At 37.2% G+C, this 26,680-nt stretch overlaps 2 protein-coding genes across 3 annotated transcripts in view; both read left to right on the forward strand.

Moving 5' to 3' along the window:
* Positions 1 to 26,680, forward strand: part of LOC129751377 (uncharacterized) — a 508,402-nt gene that overhangs the window by 225,199 nt on the left and 256,523 nt on the right. The window lies entirely within an intron of this gene.
* Positions 5,454 to 26,185, forward strand: LOC129752053 (uncharacterized). Its single transcript, XM_055747846.1, has 9 exons — positions 5,454 to 5,458; positions 5,504 to 5,524; positions 10,778 to 10,900; positions 10,978 to 11,138; positions 14,157 to 19,328; positions 19,402 to 19,502; positions 19,564 to 19,700; positions 19,763 to 19,845; positions 25,959 to 26,185. Exons 1-9 carry the CDS (start codon positions 5,454 to 5,456, stop codon positions 26,183 to 26,185), a joined length of 6,030 nt encoding a protein of 2,009 aa, XP_055603821.1.

Here is a 26,680-nt window from a genome sequence, read left to right on the forward strand (position 1 = left end):
ATAAGTTTTTAAAACTAATGAACCATATTGAAGCTTGAACTAAGTGCAACAAATTGGTGTTGTTGTCATTCGTCTTCACTAGGCTATATTTGATCACAAAAAGCATATATTTGATGTGTTTTATGTGTTTCCGAATGAAAATTTCTGCACTGACAGACAACATTCCAAAACAAATTACTGACAAAATGTTACAGAATTCAATGCATTCTATGATATGTATTTTTCGGCTTTTTTTACTTTAATGAGATCTCGAATTCAATTTTTAATCAAAGCAACATTATGTTATGTTTGTACTAGCTTATTTTAGTTGAACTCCCAGGCACTTACGAATTTCGCCCGCAGCTTTCCTTTGGTTGTTCTTTTTTCGCCCTGAGATGGGTATAGTGCTCTCAACGAAATGGTTTTTCTAGGCAGAAAGCAAGTCATAAAAAAACGCAAGTACCCGGGAAGCATTTTCAACAGGCAGGCAAGCAAATACGCAACACAGAATCAACCCGCCTTTCCAGGATGAGGATGAGGAAAGATGCTTTTGACTTCCGGCGGTGGCTGCCCCAAAACATTTTCCTCGGAAAAATGTGCGTTCCTCGTTCACTTGTCACAACTCCGCCGGGACTCATCAAAGGTGAGTGGCATGGTGAATATTTTTCCAGCTTTAGCTCTCCCGGTGTAAAGTGCGTGCCCTCAAGAAAACGTGGCCACTGTGGGTTTTTGTGGGTTTTCTTTGGACAAATTCGTCAGTATTTCGGGGGAAAAATTCCTTTCTTTTAGACGATTGTTCACCAAAAACACGTACTTGTTAGATGAAGGAAAATAAAAACTGTCGGTGAATATTCTCGGTTTCGTGAAGAGTAAAGAAGGTGCTGTTTTGTGCTGCCGGCTTAGGGATGTCATAATTTTGGATGATATATTTTCGGTACGTGATATCAAGGTGTGGCAGGCCCTATCAGTAAATGTGCGTATGGCTCCGGAAGATAAAAAAAACTAAAGAAGAGGTGCTTGATATGATTTCGTTTGACTTTTTGCTCCTGGTGGTAGTCGTTTCAAAGTACATGGGTTTCACTTCATGTTAAAAATATTACAAGCTGTCTTAGAGTTTGACAATTGTAATCGCTTTTATCATAAAATAATTGTTTTGGGAACAAATTTCGAGACTCCAAAATCAAAAAGCTCTGAATCTACATGCCTGAGCATAGTTTCTATGATCCTGTGTCAAAACATGAAACATGATTCCTCCATTCTGCTCACTGTTTCTAAAATCCTGTATTCTTGAACCCAAAATTGGAATCCATCATCCCTGATCTTGAACCTGAACTCAAGAATCTCAAAAAATCAAGCCTTAAATGACGTAAATGACAATTTTGACCTTAACAATCATTTTGAAAATTTTGACAATTTTGACAATTTTGACAATATTGACAATTTTGACAATTTTGACAATTTTGACAATTTTGACAATTTTGACAATTTTGACAATTTTGACAATTTTGACAATTTTGACAATTTTGACAATTTTGACAATTTTGACAATTTTCACAATTTTGAAAATTTTGAAAATTTTGACAATTTTGACAATTTTGACAATTTTGACAATTTTGACAATTTTGACAATTTTGACAATTTTGACAATTTTGACAATTTTGACAATTTTGACAATTTTGACAATTTTGACAATTTTGACAATTTTGACAATTTTGACAATTTTGACAATTTTGACAATTTTGACAATTTTGACAATTTTTACAATTTTGACAATTTTGACAATTTTGACAATTTTGACAATTGTGATAATTTTTGACAAAATTGAAAAAAAAAATGACAAAAATGACAAAAATGACAAAAATGACAAAAATGACAAAAATGACAAAAATGACAAAAATGACAAAAATGACAAAAATGACAAAAATGACAAAAATGACAAAAATGACAAAAATGACAAAAATGACAAAAATGACAAAAATGACAAAAATGACAAAAATGACAAAAATGACAAAAATGACAAAAATGACAAAAATGACAAAAATGACAAAAATGACAAAAATGACAAAAATGACAAAAATGACAAAAATGACAAAAATGACAAAAATGACAAAAATGACAAAAATGACAAAAATGACAAAAATGACAAAAATGACAAAAATGACAAAAATGACAAAAATGACAAAAATGACAAAAATGACAAAAATGACAAAAATGACAAAAATGACAAAAATGACAAAAATGACAAAAATGACAAAAATGACAAAAATGACAAAAATGACAAAAATGACAAAAATGACAAAAATGACAAAAATGACAAAAATGACAAAAATGACAAAAATGACAAAAATGACAAAAATGACAAAAATGACAAAAATGACAAAAATGACAAAAATGACAAAAATGACAAAAATGACAAAAATGACAAAAATGACAAAAATGACAAAAATGACAAAAATGACAAAAATGACAAAAATGACAAAAATGACAAAAATGACAAAAATGACAAAAATGACAAAAATGACAAAAATGACAAAAATGACAAAAATGACAAAAATGACAAAAATGACAAAAATGACAAAAATGACAAAAATGACAAAAATGACAAAAATGACAAAAATGACAAAAATGACAAAAATGACAAAAATGACAAAAATGACAAAAATGACAAAAATGACAAAAATGACAAAAATGACAAAAATGACAAAAATGACAAAAATGACAAAAATGACAAAAATGACAAAAATGACAAAAATGACAAAAATGACAAAAATGACAAAAATGACAAAAATGACAAAAATGACAAAAATGACAAAAATGACAAAAATGACAAAAATGACAAAAATTACAAAAATGACAAAAATGACAAAAATGACAAAAATGACAAAAATGACAAAAATGACAAAAATGACAAAAATGACAAAAATGACAAAAATGACAAAAATGACAAAAATGACAAAAATTTCAAAAATGACAAAAATTTCAAAAATCACAAATTTTTCAAAAATTGCATTTTTTTTAATATTTACTAATATGTAAGATAAATTCAAATGTGTCATTCAAAATCTTAATTCTTGTTTGCTCTATCTTCATATTTTTAATTTCTTTCTCTGAATTTCTGATCCTGCATCTTGAATCACGCAACTTTATTTCTTAAAACGGCTCCTTAATTTTCAAAAGTAATTTTTAAAACTCGAATCCTGAATCCCAATTATGGATCACAAATATGAATTTTGAATCTTTAATCTTTATTCTTGGAACTAAATTCCCAAATCCTGAATCATGAGTCCTGTTTTTTTTTGTATTATGAATTCTAACAACGGAATATGACAATTTTTATAATTAATATCAAATATTTTGTTTATTTCTCATTAAATTACCCCGGTTGCACCATCGAGACAATGAATTAATATGCCTTTCCATGCACATGACGATATTTGCACATGAAGCTGCACATGAATGAGACACACCAGCCAGAGCGACTGAATCCATTCATCACCGCATTATTTATATTCCATTATATTTTGAGCAGAGCACTGAGAGATCGATCCGGTTTCCGTCGTCATTCTCTGCATTCATCATAAATCGCAGGCAAATACAATTCTAGAAAGTGTGCCGCAGAAGCCACAGAAAAGTCATCATCCACACTGTCAGCGATTGTATCGGATTGAAAATTCAAGCGGAAAACCAATCGACATGATCCAACCACACCCATCCACAAACACATTTATTCATTCATTCATATACACGTTCGTTGTCATTCATACGTTTAAAAGTGATCCAGGCAGTCAGCCTCCCGTTGATGCAGCAAAAATGATCGATTGCCAACTACCCGGGCATTGGCAATCGAAATTGGTCAAAGTGCTGAAATGCGTATAATGCTGTCATACTACAATCAGTCAGCAAAAGACACGTGTACTCGCACATAATGGGAAACGGGGCGCACGTGTATGCACAAATTGCTTCACATTCCGAATGATGTTGGCAATGGGATGGATTTGCATTATTGATCATTCCGTCCGGGAATTATTGTTGCTGCATCAGTGTGGGATCAATGGGCGAGATGAGTTGTGTGCTGCAGCATTTTCCGACTTGTTTTTCTTAATAAGCCAAATGAATTTATTTCGAAAGCTCTTATCTTATTTTTTTTAATTGATTAAATTGTTTAAATTATTAGAAATATATGTTTAAAAAACAAAAAAAAATAATTGAATTGGAAATAATTTTTTTAACAGATTATGGAAATTTAAGCAGAGCTAATTACAAAAAAAAGAAAAAAAATCGATGAACTTTTGACGGTCGCCATAATAAATGTTAAAAAAAAGTATTTGTTATTTTTTCTTGTTTGGTGGCCTTCAAAATTTTATCGATTATTTTTATTTTCATTTTTCGATGACATTTGCCCAAAAAATCAATGAGATTTTTTATACATAATATCAATTATTGGACCGGATGAAATCCACAAAATAGATGTCTAATTTTAGAAATACCCCTTGTTTAACTAATAATAAAAGTCATCATTCCCAAAATGGATCAAACTATTTAGTTACGTAACCATCGAAAAGCTACCAGTTGAGTTATTATGCTGAAACGACTAGCGTTTTATTGAGTTAGCTTCAAGCTATTTTTTTTTCATGAACCAGGAGAAAGAAAAATTTTATGTCATAATCATTTGTCAAAGCAACATTCACTCGTAACGACAACGACGACTAACTCTGGAACGCACGGCGAGGCGAGCTAATTATTTTTTATGTGACCTGGAGGACTAATGTGCCATCGCATTTTCCATTCCGGTGAATTGTTGTTATTGTTGTGAGGCAGCCGGCAGTCAAACCCGGAAATGTCCCAAATGTTTCTGCTTATAAATAGAATCATTACGGATTAATACCTGTTTATTATTGTTGGGAATTTTACCCATGAAAACATTTGAGGGGGAATTGAGCCTCAAACAATCCATCCATCCGTCCAGCCAAACCATCTCTCCACGTTTGTCTTTCCTCCTGTTTCCAATCCTGGCACCTGCTGCGGCAATTGGAATTACCTCTCGACACGCGTTTTTCCCGAATACCGGAAATTCCGATAGGAGAAACGGCAGCAGCAACCACCACGGAGTAAATGCTGACCAGGAGTTTCGAAATACTATCGGGAGGGGAATGTGATTTATATTTATTTGACCCATTTTCCTGGGCCACACGACGACGAGTCCATACCGGGACCGTTAAATCTCGACGGAGCTTTTCGGCTCAATGAGAAGGTCACTTCTATTAGAGCAGAGTTTTATTTTTCTTTTCATTTTGGAAATTATATTTTAGCTGACTAAGTTTCGAAGTGGGAAAACAAAATTTGACCCAGTTAGGAAGTCATTCTAGACAATTGTTCGTAGCCAATAAAAATAATCTCTTTGAGAAGCTAAATCCCAGACCTGCACAGCTTACCACGCAATTAGTGACGGTCCATAATTTATTTAAATTCTCAACATGCAGTAAGTTATATTTGTCTACTAAATGATTTTATGAACAAATTTCAGCTGGAAGAGTGGCTCCAGAGAGTGAGACAGAGTTTTTTAAAATTTTTCCTCGAATGTTCATTTACCTATTTTTTTTATTCGCCATGTAGCAAATATGGAATGGTATAAAAATCCACGACTAAAACCACGTGTTTGATAATGAACCAGTCATTCCGTATGTTGTAGATGCCCCGCAGTGAGACGTGCTAACGGTCGTAATACTCTCAAATTCTCACGTCTCACTGCTACACCGTCATTACTTATTGAGCAAGATCCAGAGAGCCGAAACTGGAATGAAAACAAACGGCAATGAAAAATCATAAGTTTGATTGCAACCACAGAACCAAACGTGCGCGAAAATTTATAAACCGTCCGAAATCCCATCTTGGGTAAAAAAAGTTGTTCCCCCAGAGTAGGAAAGTGTATTTTAGTAAAGTGCAATGCTGTTGATTGCACTGGAAGAAAAAAGCTAGTTTTACAGTCCGCTAGCTATTGACAACAAAGTGTTATCGAACACCACGAATAATTTAACATACCGAATATTTTAGAGAATTACACAAATTTTTGTGAATAATTTTTCGCAGAAAATGAACCTCAAATGAAATTTCAAGCGAAAATACATCAAACTTGTGTTGTCAAGAACCTTTAACGACAACGAGTCGAACTTAGATTTCTACAACATGAGACAACACTCAGCAACTTTTTTTTTTTTCGAAAAAAGTCCTTAAAGTTTTCAGTTTTTTGGAGCTTTGAAAAATAAATGAGAGATCTTTAAGTCTTCATTTGGAAGGAAAACTTTATTGAAAATAAATCTAATGTTAAGGAATAAAATAAAAAGATTTAGTTTGGCGTTCAAATCAGCTCTATTTTAGTTAAATCGATAAACTCGAATTTAAGTTTCAGTCTTTGTATTGAAGTATCGATAGTAAAAATAATGTCAAATGACGAAGCAATAAAATATATTTCCAGCTGAATTTTCCTCAACCTGAAATTTAAGTACAAGTTGTTTTATCAACAAAAAAAATCACTTTTAATTTATTTCGTTTCAAATTCTTTTGAAAAAAAAAATTAGGCACAATTTATGATTTTTCAACAAATGCAATCTTGAAAATGAATTCAGATCTTATTTTTTTAGTAGTGGTTGTCCCTTATTTTGTGTTTTTGAACAATTTTGAATTTTGACTCCGAATCTGAATTTTGCATTTTGAACCTGAAAAACTGAATTTCTGATTTGAAATCAGATTTTGAATCTAAATTCCAAACAAAAATTCCTAGTTATCATTATTTAAAAAGGGCATTTTCAAATAGAACTCATAACCAGATACCTCCTTTTTAAATTTTGAATCTTGGATTTTCAATAAAAATTCATTCAACATTTTTTTCTATTGTTCAATTGTAGTACAACTAGGGAATCAGAAAGAAAATATCAAATAAGAAAACTCTGATACTTCAGTTCTTGATCAAAATAATAAGTTTTTGAAACACTTTTATTCCTGCATAAGATTAAGAGTAGGTAAAAATTTGAAATCCAATTCTTTTATATTGTTTTAATTTTGAATATTTTCTTTAAATATCCCGGATTCAAGAGTTTCAAATATGGAAAATTAAACTTATTTTAATTTCAAATGAAAAATCAAGATTAAAATCAGGATCATATCCCAATGATGAACCGAACTGATCATCAAGAATAGTCAACTGAATACAGATTCCACAATCCGATCACAGGCCATAAATTTCGATTAAAAAAATGAAACCAGAACATCGGAAATCATTCAAAGCTTTGCTTACCAGAAATGTTTCTGCACCAGTCCGGGCAGGGCAAATCCAGGATATTTTATATAAAAACCATCCGAAATCCTGGCATTTGGTTTCAAACTTACAATCAATAATTTGGGCAATATCTAGGCATATTTGAAAATTTTTCAATTAAAATCTAGAAGTATAAAACTCGAAAAATTGTTTTTTTTTTCATTTGAACAAAATTTTTCCAAAAAATTTCTTCTCAAACAAAATACATAATTATGATCACGTAATCAAAATTTTTCTTGATTTTTCAAATAAAGCGAAAACATTCGGTCAAAATCCGGGCAATCTGTTAACTTTAGTTAATCTTATCTTAGGAAAAAATCAATATTCAGGACTAAGGAGTGATCAATTTTCTTTTGTGAATATTTTTTGATAGCGTTTTTCGAGTACCGTAAAACAGGGTAACTTTGATTACCGGGGTTACTTTGACAATCAATAATTTTTTCCACATTATCATCAATAACTTAATCAAAAGTTTAAATTTTTGATAACTGTTTTCTACGTTTGAAAGCCTATTCATTGAGTATCAAATAGGCAAAATTTGGTTTGCATTTGAAATTTTTTTTCTTTTAGTAATCTTAAAATATCTATTTTTCCAAGGCTCGCAAACAAACAGCTCTACTAGTGATACCAAAAAGCATTTAGAAGCAAACGGGTTGTTGAATGTGAAAGAACAGTTTTTTTTTCCTTGTATGTGTATAGTTATGTATAGCGCTATTTTTAAAGTCATTTAATGATAATTTTTTTAATGTTTAAAAAATAAGAACAAATGATTCGGAACCCATCAAATGGTTAACTTTGAAGATAAAATGAAAATGAAAATAGTGGGAGGGTCTAGGAGAACGTGCGAAGGAAAAGTTTCATTTGTATTTCGAAGCTAAACCTATTAAGCAATTGTAATAATTTTTGCCTCTAAATGTATGCATCATTGTTCTTTTTTCGATTATAAATGTTTTAAAAAGAAAACGTTAAAAAGCGAGGTAAAATTGGTAAACAAGCATTTTTTTCAAAATATTATGAAGATGTTTTGTATCCTTTGTTATTAAGAAAATTCTATTAAACCGTCGAAATGGAGACTGATCGATGTCACCCCAAAGCATCAAATTCTGAACAGAGATGAAATCGATTTTCAAATCAAATTAAAAGTAGTCTTATAAATTTCTGCATCCATGTTTTACGTTCATGGGAGTACTGGTTTCAAAAATATTAAACATGCCACATTCTCCTTAACAGAAAAGTAATCGAATTATATTTAAAAAAAAGTGATCAATCTTACCCCGGATTACGGTACAGTATTTAACCCTTCATTTCTTGATTTTTTTTATTTTTCCTTAAAAATCATCGGAAATGATGAGTACATCAAGAAAAAAAATTAATATAAAATACGATTTTTCACTTTTTCCATACATTATTTGTTGCAAATTTGTTACTTTATGGAACGAAGGGTTCAATATCTATCAATAAGTAATAATTTTTTTTGAAAAACTGTAGAAAAATTGTGGATCTTATCCCAGATTTCAGTTTTAGCATTAGTTCTGAGTCGAGATTGTTGCTTTTAATTCAATTTAGTCGTTCATCAAAAATTGACTAAGAATTTAAAGCTATAAGTTTAGAGAAGAACATTTTGCTTGACATTTTTAGACCCTCAAACCAAACAAAACTACCGTTAAAGGATCATCAGGGAAGTCCAGTCTCATACCAACATTTGTAACTTTTAATAAGCGAAAAACTAATTGTAGATCGCTGAAATGTCCGAATTTTTATTTTCTCCGATAAGCTGAAAGTGTTGCTTAGTTATGTGTCAATCAATCCTAACCTCAAATAATTTTTTTTGCTTGTTGCAAAGCTCGTATGCTTTAATACCGAGGCTATGCGACAGATGATTTCTGATGGACGACAAACTTATAAAAAACCCCTTTTTCAAACAAGTTTTAGCGTTTGAATCCTGTAACATGTCTGCTCTTGGCTAGGTCCCTAGCATATTTAAGTAAGTATTTGTTGGTTGTTTTGATTTAAAAATAATGATTGGCCAAAATTCTGCTCCTGAGGAAAAAAACAACAGGAAGCCTAAAATGAATAATCTTGTTTGTACCCATCGCAACATACGATCTATACTAATCGATTATACTTTGAATTCAATCTCAAGATGGTTTTTCTTCTTTACTGGTAGATTTTGCTAGCGAAAATTCCACTTAAAACGCATTAAAGTGGCTAAAAATTATCAAGTTTTATTAATTTTGAATCAACTTTATCCACTTAATTGCCCTTAGATACTTTTTAGAGAAAAATATTGGACCGAAAAGTAACAGAATTTGAAGGAGGAAGATGCAGCCACCTAAAATACAGGTTAGACGAAGAATAAGTTGAACAATTTGATCATATCATGACTGAAAAAAGTGTGCGCCAGCCGATGGGAGGTTCCGAAAATAAAGAAAGATTTTTCTTACAAAAAACGATAAATATTGTTTTTCAATTTTTTTCATGAATAATCATGAAATTACCTTTATTTCATTTATAGAAAGTATTTAGATCAATCGATTTGTTTTTGAGATACACGCATTTATAATTATCCCATTTCTAAAAATACTAAGCTTAAAGCACTCTTGTTTTTAAATTTGAAGTATATTCTCCCAAAACACAGATTTAGAAAAAAAATTAATTCTAAAATAATTGGGATGAGAAAATCCGGTTATTTCTGTACCACTTTACTTTTTGTTTAAATAAGACGTGCAACTTTATGACAACTGTTTCGAGGAACGTGAAACCTTAGAGAAAGACTGATACTTTGAGATTTCAATCAACAGTCCATAAAATATCAAATTGACTTTGAAGCTAAGGTTCTACAGAGAGAAACAGCTAAACCAAAGACCAGCCCCAACCCCGTTTAGTTGTTTGTCATTTGACACAGGACGTCAAAGGGTTCGTTCATTATAGGTATGCATCATCATCCCTTCATTAGGATTGAAAAACATGAATCATCACTTTGATACTGCTTTCGGAAGGAGGAGGAACTTATTTAATGATCCAACCTTTTGCCATCATCCCCCCTTACCCAATCCGAATGCGCTCCCCACCACACCGTATGGGGAAGGAAACCCTTCGTCAGCAGAGGCCCTTCGCCAGATGTTGCTCACCTTTGTTTATATGAGTTGAGAATGTTCCTTTCCATGATGAGTAGAAAAAAAGTGAAAACCTTACGCCCATCATCGGCAAAAAGGACAACATCATTATTATGATCCCGGAGCGCAGTTTTTTGGGGAAAACCCCTTGGAGATGACGTTTTCCTCCGTTGTCCTTCTTCCAATAAGTACAAACACACATCGGATGGGATGAGGTTCGTTTGTAAATTTAGCTCAAAACAAACAAAACTTGCTCACAAAAACAAACCCTGTACCTCGGATGCTCCCACCTCCACCAAGCTTTCCGTGTGCTCTCGGAAAACAATGACCGAAATGAAGTGTCCAACTGAGTCCCCCGGCTTTTCCCCAGCCTGATTGTCGCCTGTCCGGCCGGCCAGCCGATTTTCCCACAAGAAAACTCCATCGTTCGTCCGCCGCCGGAATCAACTTCCACGCTTATGAAGCCATGGAGTCTGGATTCGGACGAGATAAGGCATGTCTCCTTCCTTCTTCTGGTGCTGTGACGACACATTGAAAATCCCAGTCTGCATGTCACCACACCAGTCACAGGGAACGGAAGTCGGGAGGGAAAGCAGAGCAGCAGGAGACAGCTCTCTCTAACTTTGGACAACTGACGGCGACGACGACGACGACGTCGACATCGACCATGGTCAAGTGGAAAGTTCATCATACGGACTTCCGGTTCTGGAAAATTGAAGTTGGTCGAAAGGGTAGGACGAGGTAGCTTTCCATCGACCTTTACACGGGCGATATAATGTTCAAAAATATGTTTTCGATAATGTAGGGAAGAGAGAATAAAAAGTTTGTTTATAAAGGCGAAGTCATTCTCTAAATATGATGTTATTTATCAAAATAGAATTTCGTGATTTTCACATTTACCTACGAACCTCAAATTATGAGTGATGAATCTCATCACTATAGGTCACCTTAGACTGAAAGCCGTGTTATCCCCTTCTTTTGTTTTTCATTCCATAATGTTGCTAGTTCGTTATGTATGTTGTAAAAAAGTTACAGATTTTCGCGAGAAATTGCAATGTAATAAATGATCTCTTCATTTTTGTCCGATCACTAGACGATTCTTGTTTTATTCGTGTCTGAAATGGTCGACCCATACAACGAGCAAGGTTATCGTTAAACTATTTTCAGTCATAGAAGTTGTCCCAAAGTTCAGAAATAATAATTTTATTAATCGAAAAGTAAGAAACCATGTAACAAACGTTTACTTTTACGATGATCAACAGATAAACCACACACAAAATTTAAAATCTAATATTCTCTACCTTATGTCGTAATCTGAGGGTTTTCCTTGTTTCGAAGGCCGCCTTCTCGAGGTCACTTACTTCGCATGATGTTTGCTTCTCAAAATTCGATTAAAGAAATGACCCGATAAGCACAAGTGCCGTTCTATTTATAAGTAAAAGTTACCGCGCAACAATGATCGCAATAAACATTTTTTTCAATCGAAATAGCCAGATTTCCTCTGATTCCGCTTGTTGTTCAATTGTCCGTCAATTATAAGTGCGTGTTGAGAAATTCTAAGTGATTGAATTACGTTCTTTTCTTCAAACATGAATTATTAGATTTTAAATTTTTCATTATATAATATCTAACCTACACCTTATAACTGAAAAATATCGTCAAACGGGGCATCATTCAAGAACAGGGTTAGATGCAACATTTGTATTCCACAACACTCAATCAATTTTTCTTTCAATATACTGTAATAAAGTTCCCATTGCATTCATTTTTATATGATTTGTGCTTACGTAAGCACCTGCATGATAACAAATTGTTGATAACATAGCTATAAACATGATGAATAAGTTTTAAAAAGTTTTTGATTCTCATAAAAAAAAAATTTAAAATCGAACAACATTTGTACAAATTTTTACATTTTTTGCTGCCGTTAAAAACTTTACCCAGTATGACGGATCAGCTCTATGATATCACCTACAAACTTTATATTGCTTTCAATATCTTTTACCAACACTGTTGGTGTAAAAATATTTTTCGGACAATCACCAAATTTTTTTAAATAAATATTTTTATAATTCAGTTACACGCCTGGGGCAAAATGCAACAAAATGCAAATCAGATCTAAACCTCATAAATCTCAATCTAGTTACCATGACAAAAGGGACGTCACTACTGTCAATTTACGCGACGCATTTTGCCTAGGGTAAATTATTTATTTATTTATTTATGTTTATTTTTCTTTTTTTTCTCCGACAAGGCCGTGCGAAATGAGGGGGGGGGGGAGTTTCAGGTGCCCTCCCCCCCCTATGACGATTTTTCCAAAAAAAATTTTCAGTTCATGAAATGAAACTACCATAGTAGTGGGAAATTATTGGGCCCAGAAGATGTTTTAAAATAGATGTTAATAAAATCCGCCTCCGGCGGAGTTTTATCCCATATCACTCTAAGACCTACAGTCTTGAATCAGGGCTTTTCATTTTACTATAAAATATGTTATTGACGAGTTGTAATCAATTATTATGGTAAATTTTCAATTGCAATTCCATTATATGCATCGTCCTGAGTGACGATTTTGTTTGTTTATGAAACTAAGGTTTGTTTCTAAATAAAATCCCTTAAAAGGCGTTTCGCCCTCAAAAAAATTTTTTTCATAAGAAGTGTATACAAGTTCAAAATTATAACAAACCAACTGTTTTTACTTCACAATTCATTCATGAAATCCAAATTTAACGTATCGACGATTCATGTATTCATATGAGAGATATTTAATACTTGAGCAACCTCATCATTCACTTCGATTTATTGAAGTAATGGAAAAAATATGCATGCCATGAAAAATGTTCTGCAGATTAAAAAACATTCGTCAAAAAACCAATTTCGATCTTTAATTTTTAACGTATGTTTTATGTCCATATTAAAGAATTTTACTTAAATAATAACTTTTTTTTGATGAAACTTATTCATTGTTCGCGCACACACGAAAATGGGTAGAAACGAAAATGCCCGCTGCTGAAAACATTTCGCCGCCGGGTTTATTGCGATGGGTTGTCTTCGGAATGCTGTCAGTTGTTCGGGAGTTAAGAAACATCATAAGAAAAAGAGGAGTTTCCGGCATCCCTAGATTATAAAAGGCCGATCGAGAAGTCATGTGTTTCTCTTTTTGGCACTGATACCAGCTACGTCAACCGCTCGGCGAACGCGCTCTGTTTTGTTGTTTTCCTAGAAGTGATACTTTAATTGATTGTTTTGTGTAAAGTTTTGTAATGTTAATTAAGTAGATAGGCTGTAAATAAATTAAGAAATAAAGTTAAGTGGTTAAAAGTAGTTAAAAGAACTGTATAAAGTGAGTGAGAAATAAAAACAAAGGATACTTACCAAGGAAACAATCTCGACCGCTTCATCACCTGAAAGAAAGAAGATAGAAGAAGAAGGAAAACTTACCTGCTACCGATTCAAGGAATATTTTACCTGCTGCCTTTAAAAGTAAAATCCATCCGGACATTATCATCCTGCCGATCCTGCTGAAAGGTACTTCCATTTGGTCCTTCGAACCGGATGCCCGTCGAACTCCGAGCATCCGGAACCTATACACGATTTACGGAAGTCATCAACAACACCTCCACGTTGCCGGATTTGGATTCGTTCCTGCTGTAATAAAAATACAAGGCAATCTAATTGCCTCTAAAAGGTAATTATAATTCCATTAAACCTATAAGAGTGTCGTTTGTGCTTCGCTGGTTTTCGATTTCCAGACCTTCCGGCGTTGGAAATGGCTTCAGAGCGACGTATTAAGTCTCTGAAATTGAGGATTCGCAGCCTAGAGACTTCTTTCAACCTCATCAAGGTTTTCGTCGACAACTACGACGAAGACACTCAATCAGTTGAAGTCCCCGTGCGGCTAGAGAATCTTGGTGTTCTCTGGGCAGACTACTCCAAGACCCAAGCTGAGCTGGAAGCTTCCGATGTCGACGACATGGCAATCGTCGAGCAGCAATTCAAGCAGCGATCACATTTCGAGACAGAATACTACAGAGTGAAGGGATTCTTGCTGGCCGTAAATAAACATGCTTCGACTCCGTATTCTCATCCTGTTCAGTCCCATGCGCACTTCCCTGCTTCCTCCCAGATCCGGCTACCCGACGTGAAGCTCCCCGTGTTCAACGGGTCGTTAGAGCAATGGTTAAACTTCCACGATCTTTTCGTTTCTTTGGTGCACTCATCAAGTGATTTATCTAACATCCAAAAGTTTTATTATTTGAGATCGTCGTTGAGTGGAGATGCCCTTAAGTTAATCCAAACTATTGCAATCAGTGCCAATAACTATCCCGTCGCCTGGAATCTTCTCATTGAGCATTTTCAAAATCCGTTACGTTTAAAACAAACTTATGTTGACTCGTTGTTCGAATTTTCGCAACTTAAGAAAGAATCAGCTTCAGATCTTCATTCGTTGGTCGAAAGGTTTGAAGCTAACGTTAGAATCCTAAGGCAGCTTGGAGAAAGAACTGAATATTGGGACATTTTGCTCATACGAATGCTGAGTATCCGCCTTGATTCAACAACTCGTCGAGATTGGGAAGAGTTTGCGTCTGCAAAAGAGTCAACTACATTCCAAGATCTGGTAGGCTTTCTTCAACGACGAGTTACGGTTCTGCAGTGTATGAGCAATGGCCAGCAAGAGCATTCAGCAACGACTTCAGCGAAAAAATCGACTTCTCGTCCTCCACTCGTTAGCCACGGAGCAACTCAGTTCAACTATCGGCAGTGTTTCGCTTGCTCCGACCATCACCCTTTGTATCAGTGTCCAGTTTTCTCAAAATTGACCTCCGAAGACAAAGAAAAACTTGTGCGCCGCCAACAGCTTTGCCGAAATTGTCTACGGAAGGGTCATGTGGTTCGGAACTGTTCGTCGAAGAACACCTGCCGGAAATGCCGAGGACGACACCATAGCCAGCTGTGCAGCGACGATCGCACTCATCAGGAGCGCCTCAACCAGCGAGTCGAAGCAAGCGCAACAACGGAGACCAATGCGGCAAGCGAAGCAGCTTCACCATCACTATCAGCCGCGATTCACAATCCAGGGACTGGTCGTCTTTCTAACAGGGTGATTCTCGCAACAGCAGTGGTCACTTTGGTCGACGATCACGGCAACTCGCACGTAGCAAGGGCACTGCTGGACTCAGGAAGCGAGTGCAGCTTCATTACTGAGTCATTTTCTCAACGGCTTCGGATTCATCGGCAAAAGGTTCATCTCTCGATCTCCGGAATTGGTCAATCGTCTACACATGCCCGTCTGAAGCTCCGCACCACAGTACGCTCACGCACCACCCGGTTTTCCACCATCGTCGAATTGCTTGTGCTTCCGAAACTCACCCTAAATCTACCGTCGACAACCATGGACGTTTCGAGCTGGAGTTTTCCGGAGGGAATTCAGCTAGCAGATCCAGCTTTCTACCAGTCTAATCCCATCGACGTGGTTCTGGGTGCTGAAATATTCTTCGACGTCTTCAAACCATCAGGCAGAATATCACTTGGAGATGGGCTTCCGATGCTGGTGAATTCGGTCTTTGGCTGGGTGGTCTCTGGGAAGGTTATGCAGTCCAATCACCTCAAGACGATTTCCTGCAACGTCGCTACAGTGGCGGACATCCAACGATTCATGCAACGGTTTTGGGCGATCGAGGAGGAAAGCGCCGTTCCTAGTCTCTCGGTAGAAGAAGCGGCGTGCGAGGAGCATTTTCGTCGTACAGTTCAACGTACACCAGATGGCCGATATATTGTGCGATTGCCGTTGAAGGAAGCGGCAGACAACATAGGCGACAACTGCAACACTGCGCGACGTCGTTTTCACATGATCGAATCTCGCCTTCAACGCAACAAGGAGCTGCAGATTCAGTATCGGGACTTCATGGCAGAATACGAAACCCTTGGCCACATGCATCGAGTGGCGGACACAGCTGGATCCGATTCTTCCCGGTACTACTTACCCCATCATCCTGTGATTCGAGAAACGAGCTCCACAACCAAGGTCCGAGTTGTTTTCGACGCATCGTGTAAATCTGCAACCGGAAAATCTCTGAACGATGTGCTTATGGTAGGCGCAGTAATTCAAGACGATCTGAGAGCCATCATATTGAGGTCCAGGCTCCACCAGGTCATGCTCATCGCTGACATTAAGCAGATGTATCGTCAAGTGCTGGTCGACGATAGATACACTCCACTGCAGCGGATTTTTTGGCGGAATTCCCCCGAGGAACCTCTACAGACCTTCGAGCTAAAAACGGTCACCTACGGCACGGCCAGCGCACCGTTTCTCGCTGCCAGGGTACTTCAGCAGTTAGCCGATGACGAAAACCAGAACTTTCCCGAAGCAGCCAAGATTCTGAGGCGCGATGTGTACGTCGACGATCTGTTCACCGGAGGCAGCTCACCAGAGGAAGTATCAGAACTACGAACTCAGCTTGATCATCTTTGCAGAAGGGGCGGACTTGAGTTCCGCAAATTCGCCTCAAACGTAGAATCGGTTCTCGACGGCGTTTCTCCCGAAAGGCGTGCCATTCAATCTTCGGTCGAGCTCGCATCAGACCAGTGCATCAAAACCCTGGGCCTACACTGGGAACCAACAGCCGACAACTTACGGTTCCACATCCAACTCCCCAAGCAACCACCAGACACCCTTATGACGAAACGAATCGCTCTGTCACAAATCGCACAACTTTTCGATCCGTTAGGCCTGGTTGGACCAGTCATCGTAACCGCTAAGATATTTATGCAGACGCTGTGGAGCCTTACATCCGAAGACGACACACCTTGGGGCTGGGATCAACCGCTACCAGATTCTCTCGCCACTTACTGGATCAAATACTACTCGCAGTTGCCTCTGCTTGAGCAACTCAGAATCCCTCGATGTGTTGTTTTGCCCGATCCATGTAACATTCAGCTTCACCTCTTTTCGGACGCATCGGAACAAGCATATGGCGCCTGTGCATATCTTCGATCGACCGACGCTTCCGGGAATGTTCTGGTAACTTTGTTGACAGCCAAATCTAAAGTTTCACCGTTAAAAAGGCGCAGCATTCCTCGACTCGAGCTCTGCGGAGCACTAGAAGCGGCTCAACTGTACCAAAAGGTCTGCTCCGCCTTCAGATCAAGGTTCACGACATTCTTCTGGGTCGACTCTACTACCGTTCTTGCCTGGCTTAAGTCTAGCCCATCTGTTTGGACTACATTTGTGGCTAACAGAGTATCCAAAATTCAGCTAGCCACGGTGGACACTTCCTGGAACCATGTTGCAGGGCAACAGAACCCTGCAGACCACATCTCTAGAGGCATAGAGGCAGGAACAATTCTTTCGTGCGACCTTTGGTGGAAAGGGCCTCGATGGCTTCAATCTGAACCATCGTTTTGGCCTGTTAATCAGCATGACCAATCGTTTGAGACGCAGCTTGAATCTCGATCTTCCCCGATTAAACTTCTGGCAACAACAGCAGACCCTTCCTTCGTTGATCTTTTCGTCGAACGCTTTTCCTCCTTCCAACACATGCTCCGTGTAGCGGCATTCTGTTTACGGATCTCCATGAACCGCAAACAACCGAAGCTCACCACCATTCTTGCACCGACCGAAATCCAAAATGCTGAATTTTCCCTAATACGATTAGTCCAGCTCCAAGAATTCGCCAGTGAAATCAGCGCGCTTCGAGACTCGAAACCCATCCACACCAAATCACGGCTCCGATGGTTCTCTCCATTCCTCGACCCTCACGGGGTAATGCGGGTGGGAGGCAGGCTTGATAAAGCACCACTAACCTACGACAGCAAGCACCAAATTCTGCTCCCATATCATCATCGTTTTTCGGCGTTACTCGTACAATGCTACCACGAACGCAATCGGCATGCTTCACCGCAACTACTGGTCGGACTTCTTAGCCTACGATACTGGATCATAGGGGCCAGGAATCTGGCCAAAAACATCGTACACCGCTGCACCATTTGCTTCCGAGCTCGCCCTAAATTGGTGGAACAATTTATGGCTGAGCTGCCCAAGGAACGGATCACAGCCACTCGTCCATTCACGGTAACGGGGGTTGATTATTGGGGCCCAATCCTGCTGAAGCATCCGCATCGGCGAGCCTCCCCAACAAAGGCATTTGTTGCAGTCTTTGTCTGCTTTTGCACTAAAGCTGTACATATCGAACTGGTGTTCGACTTGACAACAGCAAAGTTCATTCAGGCCTTGCGACGATTCGTATCTCGTCGAGGCCCACCTTCCGACATCTTCTCTGATAATGGCCGAAACTTTCTCGGAGCCAAGAATGAACTAAAGCGACTTATTCGCCAGCCAGATTATTCGCGCAATGTTGACCAGGAATGCTCAGTCTGCAACATCAGATGGCACTTTAATCCGCCTAGAGCATCCCATTTTGGTGGACTATGGGAATCTGCCATTCATTCTGCTCAGAAACATTTCATCCGCATTGTCCGAGACCGACCACTTTATTACGACGACATGCAGACTCTTTTATGTCAAATAGAAGGTTGCCTTAACTCTCGTCCTCTGGTTCCCCTGAGCGACGATCCAACGGATTATGAGCCATTAACACCCGGGCATTTTCTTGTCGGCTCTGCATTAAAAGCTGTTCCGGATGACGAGCTCAGTGAGATTCCGTTCAACTGCTTAAAAAATTGGCAACAAATCCAAAAACTGCTTCAGGATCTCTGGCGGAGGTGGCATCTAGAATACATAAATACGTTACAACCAAGAAGCAAATGGGTGCACTCACCTGTTTCCATCAAGGAAAACCAGCTCGTCCTGTTGAAGGAAGATAACACTCCACCGATGCGTTGGCCGACGGCAAGAATAATCCAGACCCATCCTGGCAGCGACGGAGTAGTCAGAGTGGTCACTCTGAGGACAGCGAAAGGATCCTGTACGCGACCGGTGTCTAAAATCTGCCTGCTGCCGATTGCACCATCGTTGGAGGAATCAATTGCACCATCCAGCGCTGAGCAATCAACACCAGACGAGATTCGTGCTTGAAGGAGCTTTAAATTTCGGATCCAGTTTAAAAATAATATCCAAGGCACTTATTGACTTGGATCAGGTGAGTTCCTGTCCAAGCCTTTATTCTTTCCCAACTTCGCTACTGGGTCAACTATTTTCAGCACTTCCGTACTTCACCTTTCGGATTGAGCACAACACCACGAAAACACAACAGCATGCAACAGTCTTCAGTCCAATCGCGATGCAGATCCCGTTCTAAATTTCACACCTTTCAAGGCACTATTCGAAGTTGGATCAGGTGAGCCCCTGTCCAATCTAACTATTTTTTTTAGGAAGGTCTACCGGATCAATATTTTCCAGACGTAAACCATCGAAAACATCACTTCACTCCACGGAACGAGAACGAACCGACGAAACCGATCACAACAAACCACGAGACAGATGTAAACAAACATCATCATCGCCATATCCACGCTGAACGGAATCCACTTAGTTCACGGAATTATTAATCCATAATCATCGTCAGAAACGCTGTTTCTGAAGGGGCCAGGATGTTCGCGCACACACGAAAATGGGTAGAAACGAAAATGCCCGCTGCTGAAAACATTTCGCCGCCGGGTTTATTGCGATGGGTTGTCTTCGGAATGCTGTCAGTTGTTCGGGAGTTAAGAAACATCATAAGAAAAAGAGGAGTTTCCGGCATCCCTAGATTATAAAAGGCCGATCGAGAAGTCATGTGTTTCTCTTTTTGGCACTGATACCAGCTACGTCAACCGCTCGGCAAACGCGCTCTGTTTTGTTGTTTTCCTAGAAGTGATACTTTAATTGATTGTTTTGTGTAAAGTTTTGTAATGTTAATTAAGTAGATAGGCTGTAAATAAATTAAGAAATAAAGTTAAGTGGTTAAAAGTAGTTAAAAGAACTGTATAAAGTGAGTGAGAAATAAAAACAAAGGATACTTACCAAGGAAACAATCTCGACCGCTTCATCACCTGAAAGAAAGAAGATAGAAGAAGAAGGAAAACTTACCTGCTACCGATTCAAGGAATATTTTACCTGCTGCCTTTAAAAGTAAAATCCATCCGGACATTATCATCCTGCCGATCCTGCTGAAAGGTACTTCCATTCATAATTAAAAATTTTATTTTATTTGTATTCAGAAAATTACTATTATAATGGTAAAGTACTTATCTGCTAGTACTTTGCTGTATGGCAGCCGGCTAAAGAATACTGCCGCTGAGATACTGGTCCAATACTGGTCCATGTCGTACGAGGCGACTTCTCCAGTACTTCCCAGATACGTTTATTTCATATTTCTGTATATTGGAAATCAATGAGGTAGTATCGGGAGGGGGAGAAAATAGGTCAAGGTCAATTATAATATGCAGATTTCAGAATTGTTTTCGTTTCGGAATTGTGTAAGCCAATGTTTTGAATCTGAATCGGTTTTGAATTCTTGCTGGTATTTTTGTTTTTTATCTATTTTCTCTCGGGGAAGATATGCCAATAGTGCGTTTTGCCTAACATGCATTAGCATAGGCTGTATTCTTCCATATTTCTTTTCTAGTTTTGCAAATTTGGAAAATGATCTATTATTTATCAAATCTCTATGCTTTCCTGGAAACTCTTTCATTAACATCTCTACACACATTCTTAATGTAAATCTCTTTTATGTACACTTTCTCTTTTATACCAATGGGATTTTCTTTTATTGGGAATCTGTTGGTCAAGTTGAAATCTTATAAAAATTTGATCTACCTACATAAATTACATCAGTGATATTTATGACATCATATAAATTTTTCGTATTTTTCCTTGTATTAACACAAGTGTCCAGTGCCTTCTATCTTCAGTTTGGTAACACCCTCTTGTGGAAGTAAATGGCCTTTCAGAAATGGAAAAAAAATTTCAGACTACTTATTTTGGGCTTTGTTTTAGAATGATCAATTTTCAACCAATTTTACCATTTGATGCCAAAGTTGACCAATCTCAATTGGGAGCAGAATGGAGGAGATGGAAGCGTTCGCTGGAATATTATTTGGAGGCAAATAGTATAACTGGTCAACGCGAAAAGCGCAATCAATTATGGAACCTTGGGGGCCTGATCTCCAAGACATTTTTGAAAATTTGCCTGGTGTTAATGAATTACCATATGTTTCCCCTGACCCGCCATTCTTTGACGTAACTGTAAAGAAATTAGATGCTCATTTCGAACCAACTCAAAGGAGAACCTATGAACGCAGCATTTTTCGGAGAGTTCGGCAACATAGTGGGGAAAGGTTTAATAATTTATTTATGAGGTTACGAGTCCAGGCAAGTCGGTGCGAATGGGATCCAGATACTCTGGATACGATGATTATTGACCAGATAGCCGAAAAATGCTATTCCGAGACACTTCGAAAGAAGACGTTAGAGAAAGATCGCACTCTCAACGAAGTGGTTGCGATGGGTTGAACTATTGAAGATGTTGAGATACAATGTAAACATCTCACAAGACAAGACAAAAATACAAATGAGATAGAAGTTAACAAAGTAACTTTTTCGGAAATGCCTAGAGCACGAAACCATAATTTTGGCCAATCCAGTCGTCTGGTTCACCGAAATCAATACAGTAGAGTACAACAACGAGTGAACAGACCAAGTTTTGGCTACGACACTCCAAGAAACTGGGTTCCGCGTCAAAGGGAACTGACAAAGCCTACTTCAACTTTTCATGTACAAGGTGCCGAAACCCGTACGTGTTTTGGATGCGAAAGAAAGGGTCATCTAAGATGGCCACAACCAGTGCTGCAATTTTTCTCAAAGCACGAATGATACTGACTGTGATTTTCTATCAGTGTAAAAAGCTTTAACTGAAATGAACGGAATATAAAAGTCAACAAATATAAAAGCTTCTGATCGGCTCGGTCATCTTCGTGCTTACAGAAAGCTGTGTGAGTATGTCTATCAGTCAGTTGAAAGCTCACTCGTAAACCTGAACTAACCTGTTTCACTCCGACTGCTACGAAAGCGTCTTTCGCTTAGGCGTTTCTGTCACTGACTGCGTTCGGTCAGTGACTGGCAGCTTAAGCATTCAATCAATGTCAGCGAAAGTTGCTGATAATTTCAGCAAGCATTTATTTTCGCGATTTTAGCAAATTGTGAATTGGGGTTCCAAAAGAAAACACGACTTGAAATGCGCTAAGACTATACGATTATTCGAAGGGGGACAGGGGGATGGATGAACATAAATTTCGTGAAAATTGAATTCATGGCAATTAATAATGACAAAAATATGACAAATGAAATAAACATATGACGAAAATCTGACAAATATGTCAAAAACATGACAAATGTGGTCAAAAAATTACAATATTATGACAAAATGTGATAAATATGTTGAAAACATGACAAAATTATAACAATAGTATGAGTAAAATCTGTCAAATATGACTAAAATTTGATAATAAAATAACAACAATTTAACAAAATGACAAAATTATGTCATAAATATGACAAAAAAAAATTGACAATATAGTGACAAAACAATAAAACTTAGAAACAACTCCGACAAATAAGACAAAAAATTGACAAATGTGATTAAAAATATGACAAAAATATGACAAAAATCACAAAAATATAGCAACATTTTCACAATACAATGACAAAACGTGTCAAAAAAGTTTCAAAATTATGACCATATTTGAAAAATATGACAAAAATATGACATAAACTTGACAATAAGATGGCTAATATTTTAGAAACCTTTGTCATAAATAAATGAAAAAGATGAAAATGAGACAACTTTGTGACATAAACCTTATTATTATGACAAAATTATCACAACAATCAACAATCAATTTGTAATATTTAATGACTTTGTCATATTTTTACATAATTTGACGACATAGTCGTATTTATGTTCTTTTGATTTGAAACTTTCAAATATATAAATTTGTCTGATTTTTTCACAATTGTATGACATGATTTTGTCATTTTATTGTCATATTTTAAGACGCTTGTCATAGTTTTGTTATAATTGTCATTTTTTTTTTTTCAATTGTTAATGCCATTTGTCATATTTTTACCATCATTTTGTCATTTTTGTTATATTTTGGTTAAAATATTGTCATATTATTATCACATTTTTCATATTTTCATGTTGTGTTAGTAAATATTTTTTCATTGTATTGTAAATTTCAGTCATATTCGTCATATTTCTTTTTGTCATAATTTTGTCAAACTTCTACCACATTTGTCATATTTTTTCATTTTATTGCCTACTTTTTGTCATATTTGAGTCATAATAATGTCATAGTTTTGTTCCCCACATTCTTCCCAGACGCTCCCTCGCCAACGTTCGTTTCACCAACCCGAACACTCATTTCTAAACCTTCTCACCCTTTTACACCATTTGTAAAAGACGTATTTTTTATCAAAATCCTTCAAAAATAGCGATCTTAGCAGTAACTATGAAATTTCGGCATGTCTAGCGAGTCGAACAATCTTTGTCACCATTCAACTAAACTTAATGATGATAGAAAGGAGCTTTTTTCACTTTCAGCAATGTTCGTTTGAAACTGAAAATGAAGATTGGATAACCTCATGAACCTGCAAAGAGCCTGAATGTATACTGAGCACCGATGTTGCCGACTGGTGAATTAGTGTGCAGAGAGCTTTCAGGACTGAGCTTTCTGTTCATTCTCGTATGAATCTAGTTGGAATTGAACTGACCGATACACTGCAATAAATTCAATCGAATATTGAAAGCTGACACTGAACATTTTCAGCACTGGTCACAACAGTGCCCAGCTAAGAATGCTGAATGCAAAAACTGCGGTGGATCTGGCCATTTTGCAACATGGTGCACTAAAAGTACAGGGGTCAAGAATTTACATTTACGTTTAGCAGATAAAACAGACTCATTACGAAAATTATTGAAAACTGGCGAAAAATATCAATGGCTGGAAGAGCATCATAAAGCATTCAATGAAATTAAAGAACTGGTATGCAATTCCCAATTTTTAGGATATTTAGACTTTAAGGATGAAGTTATGGTTGTAGCGAATGCAAGTCCAACAGGTTTGGGAGCAATACTCCTACAGAAAAACTCCAAAAATGAAACGAGGATTATTTCATTTGCAAGTGCACTCACTGACATTGAAAAAAGGTATTTCCAAACCGAAAAAGAAGCTCTTGCTCTGGTATGGGCTGTAGATAAATTTCAGCTCTACCTACTTGGTACTCGGTTTAAACTGGTCACACACTGTAAACCTCTTCAATTTTTATTCAAACCACGGTCAAAACCATGTGCCAGAATTGAGAGGTGGGTTATGCGCTTACAGGCATACAATTTTGAAGTGATTCACATTCCCGGCGATGCTAACCTTGCTGATGCACTCTCAAGACTGTCAATTTAGGTGCTAAAGGAATTTGATGTAGCGGGTGAAGCTTGTATATATCACTTAAGTCGAGTAGAAATACCGAATGCTATATCACTTCAGGAAGTAGAATCTTCGTTGGCAAATGATCTACAGTTTGAAGAGCTGAGAAAATGTTTGGAAACTGGAGTATGGACCGAAAACTGCCGGGAATTCAAACCATTTGAATCAGAATTAAGCGGTTCAGTAAGTTTATTACTACGAGGGGACAGGCTGATTATTCCCAAAACACTTCGACAGAAGATTCTGGGAATAGCACACGAGACTCATCCGGGGATGGTAGTTATGAAACGAAATCTAAGACAAAAAGTTTGGTGCAAGGTTTGTATCCTGAATCTATAAAGACAGATAACGGACCCCAATTTCTAAGCCCTGAATTCAAAGTTTCTTAGAACAATTCGGCATTGAACACAGAAAAACCTCTTACTGGCTACAAGCCAACGGGGAAGTGGAGAGGATAAATAGAACTATAGGAAGAATGTTTGTCCTAATGCAAAATTCTACCCCTCATTCCACAACCGGAGTGGCACCATCATCCTTAATGTTTGGCCGAATCATCAAAGATAAGTTATCTGGTCTTATTAAAAAACAACTAAACATTCTTGAAGAAATAAAAGATCGAGACAGGATCGGGAAATTCCGAAGCTCGGAATATGCGAACCGAAAGCGGTGTGCTGAAATGAAGGATCTTAAAGTTGGAGATACAGTCGTAGCAAAACGCGTACAGAAAGGAAACAAACTGTCAACAACATTTTATGCTGAAGAATTCGAAACTCAAACCCGTAAGAGCAAGTTCACTGGTGTTGGGAAAAAGTGGTAGAAATTTTGACATTTTGAAAATGTTACCATGGAAAAATCTTTTAAAGATCTTGGGGCGTTGTATTTTTTTGCAACACTGTTTCTATTCCACCCGTATGTGATAGAAATATGGCTATTTTTGCATCACAGCATGCGAAAATACAACACGTGTTGTAGATGACAAAATTTTGCAAAATGTGCCGTAAGTGTCAAAATTTCTACCACTTTTTCCCAACACCAGTAAACTTGCTCTAACGGAGCTGATGTTACCTTGAAATCTAAGGAATCCGGAAAAATCATACACCGAAATACTAATCATCTTAAAAAGCTATTTTCAGATGAACCACCAAATAACCAGATGCTACAACAAGACAAATGCACCGCCGAACAGGAAACCGAATCCTCACAAACTGTCGTATATCTATCAATGGGCGAAGAAGGTCATGCTGAATCACCATCCAATGGAAGACCCCAAGCTCCTCAACCACGAACCAGACCACTTCGTACGAACAAACGGCCGATCAATTTAAACGATTTTGATCTGCAAAATGTTGTCCAATTTTAAGATAAAAGAGGAATGTAGTGTCGTAGACAATCCAGCTAAGTTGGCAACACTTTCAGAAACACCTATTGAATACAACCCTGTTATAGCACGATCCGATGTATAGATCAGAACGAGAGAATACAATCAGTTTTACCTTACCCGCGCAGTCTAGCAGACGTCTTTTTATTGTATCCGAAACCTCCGACACAACACCTTCCCTTTTTATATCTTCTTGCTGGAGAAGAATTCGAATTGATAATGATTTTGAAAATCATCTTTGAAAAGAGAGATAAATTATTCGAAGGACATAGCAAATGATAAGCATGATTATGATCAGTAATGTTTTCGCAATTTGTGTTTTCTTTGTTCTTCCAATGCTTAAACCAAATCAAAATTATTTATTTCTTACCAGTTTTTATTGCTCATTAACTTTTAATTAAAATTTTTCAAAACGAAGGTTTTTTCTTTCTTAGTTTTAAATGATGACTGGAACGAATATGATTTATTACAAATATT

The sequence above is a fragment of the Uranotaenia lowii genome, chromosome 3, assembly GCF_029784155.1.
Source record: "Uranotaenia lowii strain MFRU-FL chromosome 3, ASM2978415v1, whole genome shotgun sequence".
NCBI lineage: Eukaryota > Metazoa > Arthropoda > Insecta > Diptera > Culicidae > Uranotaenia > Uranotaenia lowii.

Bases quoted from the DNA above. Each gene is read 5' to 3' on its own strand.
- LOC129752053 (XM_055747846.1), top strand. The intron at 11,139-14,156 runs GTAGGACGAGGT...TTCGATTTCCAG, and splicing joins AATTGAAGTTGGTCGAAAGG to ACCTTCCGGCGTTGGAAATG. The intron at 19,329-19,401 runs GTACGCGACCGG...TGCACCATCCAG, and splicing joins GAGGACAGCGAAAGGATCCT to CGCTGAGCAATCAACACCAG.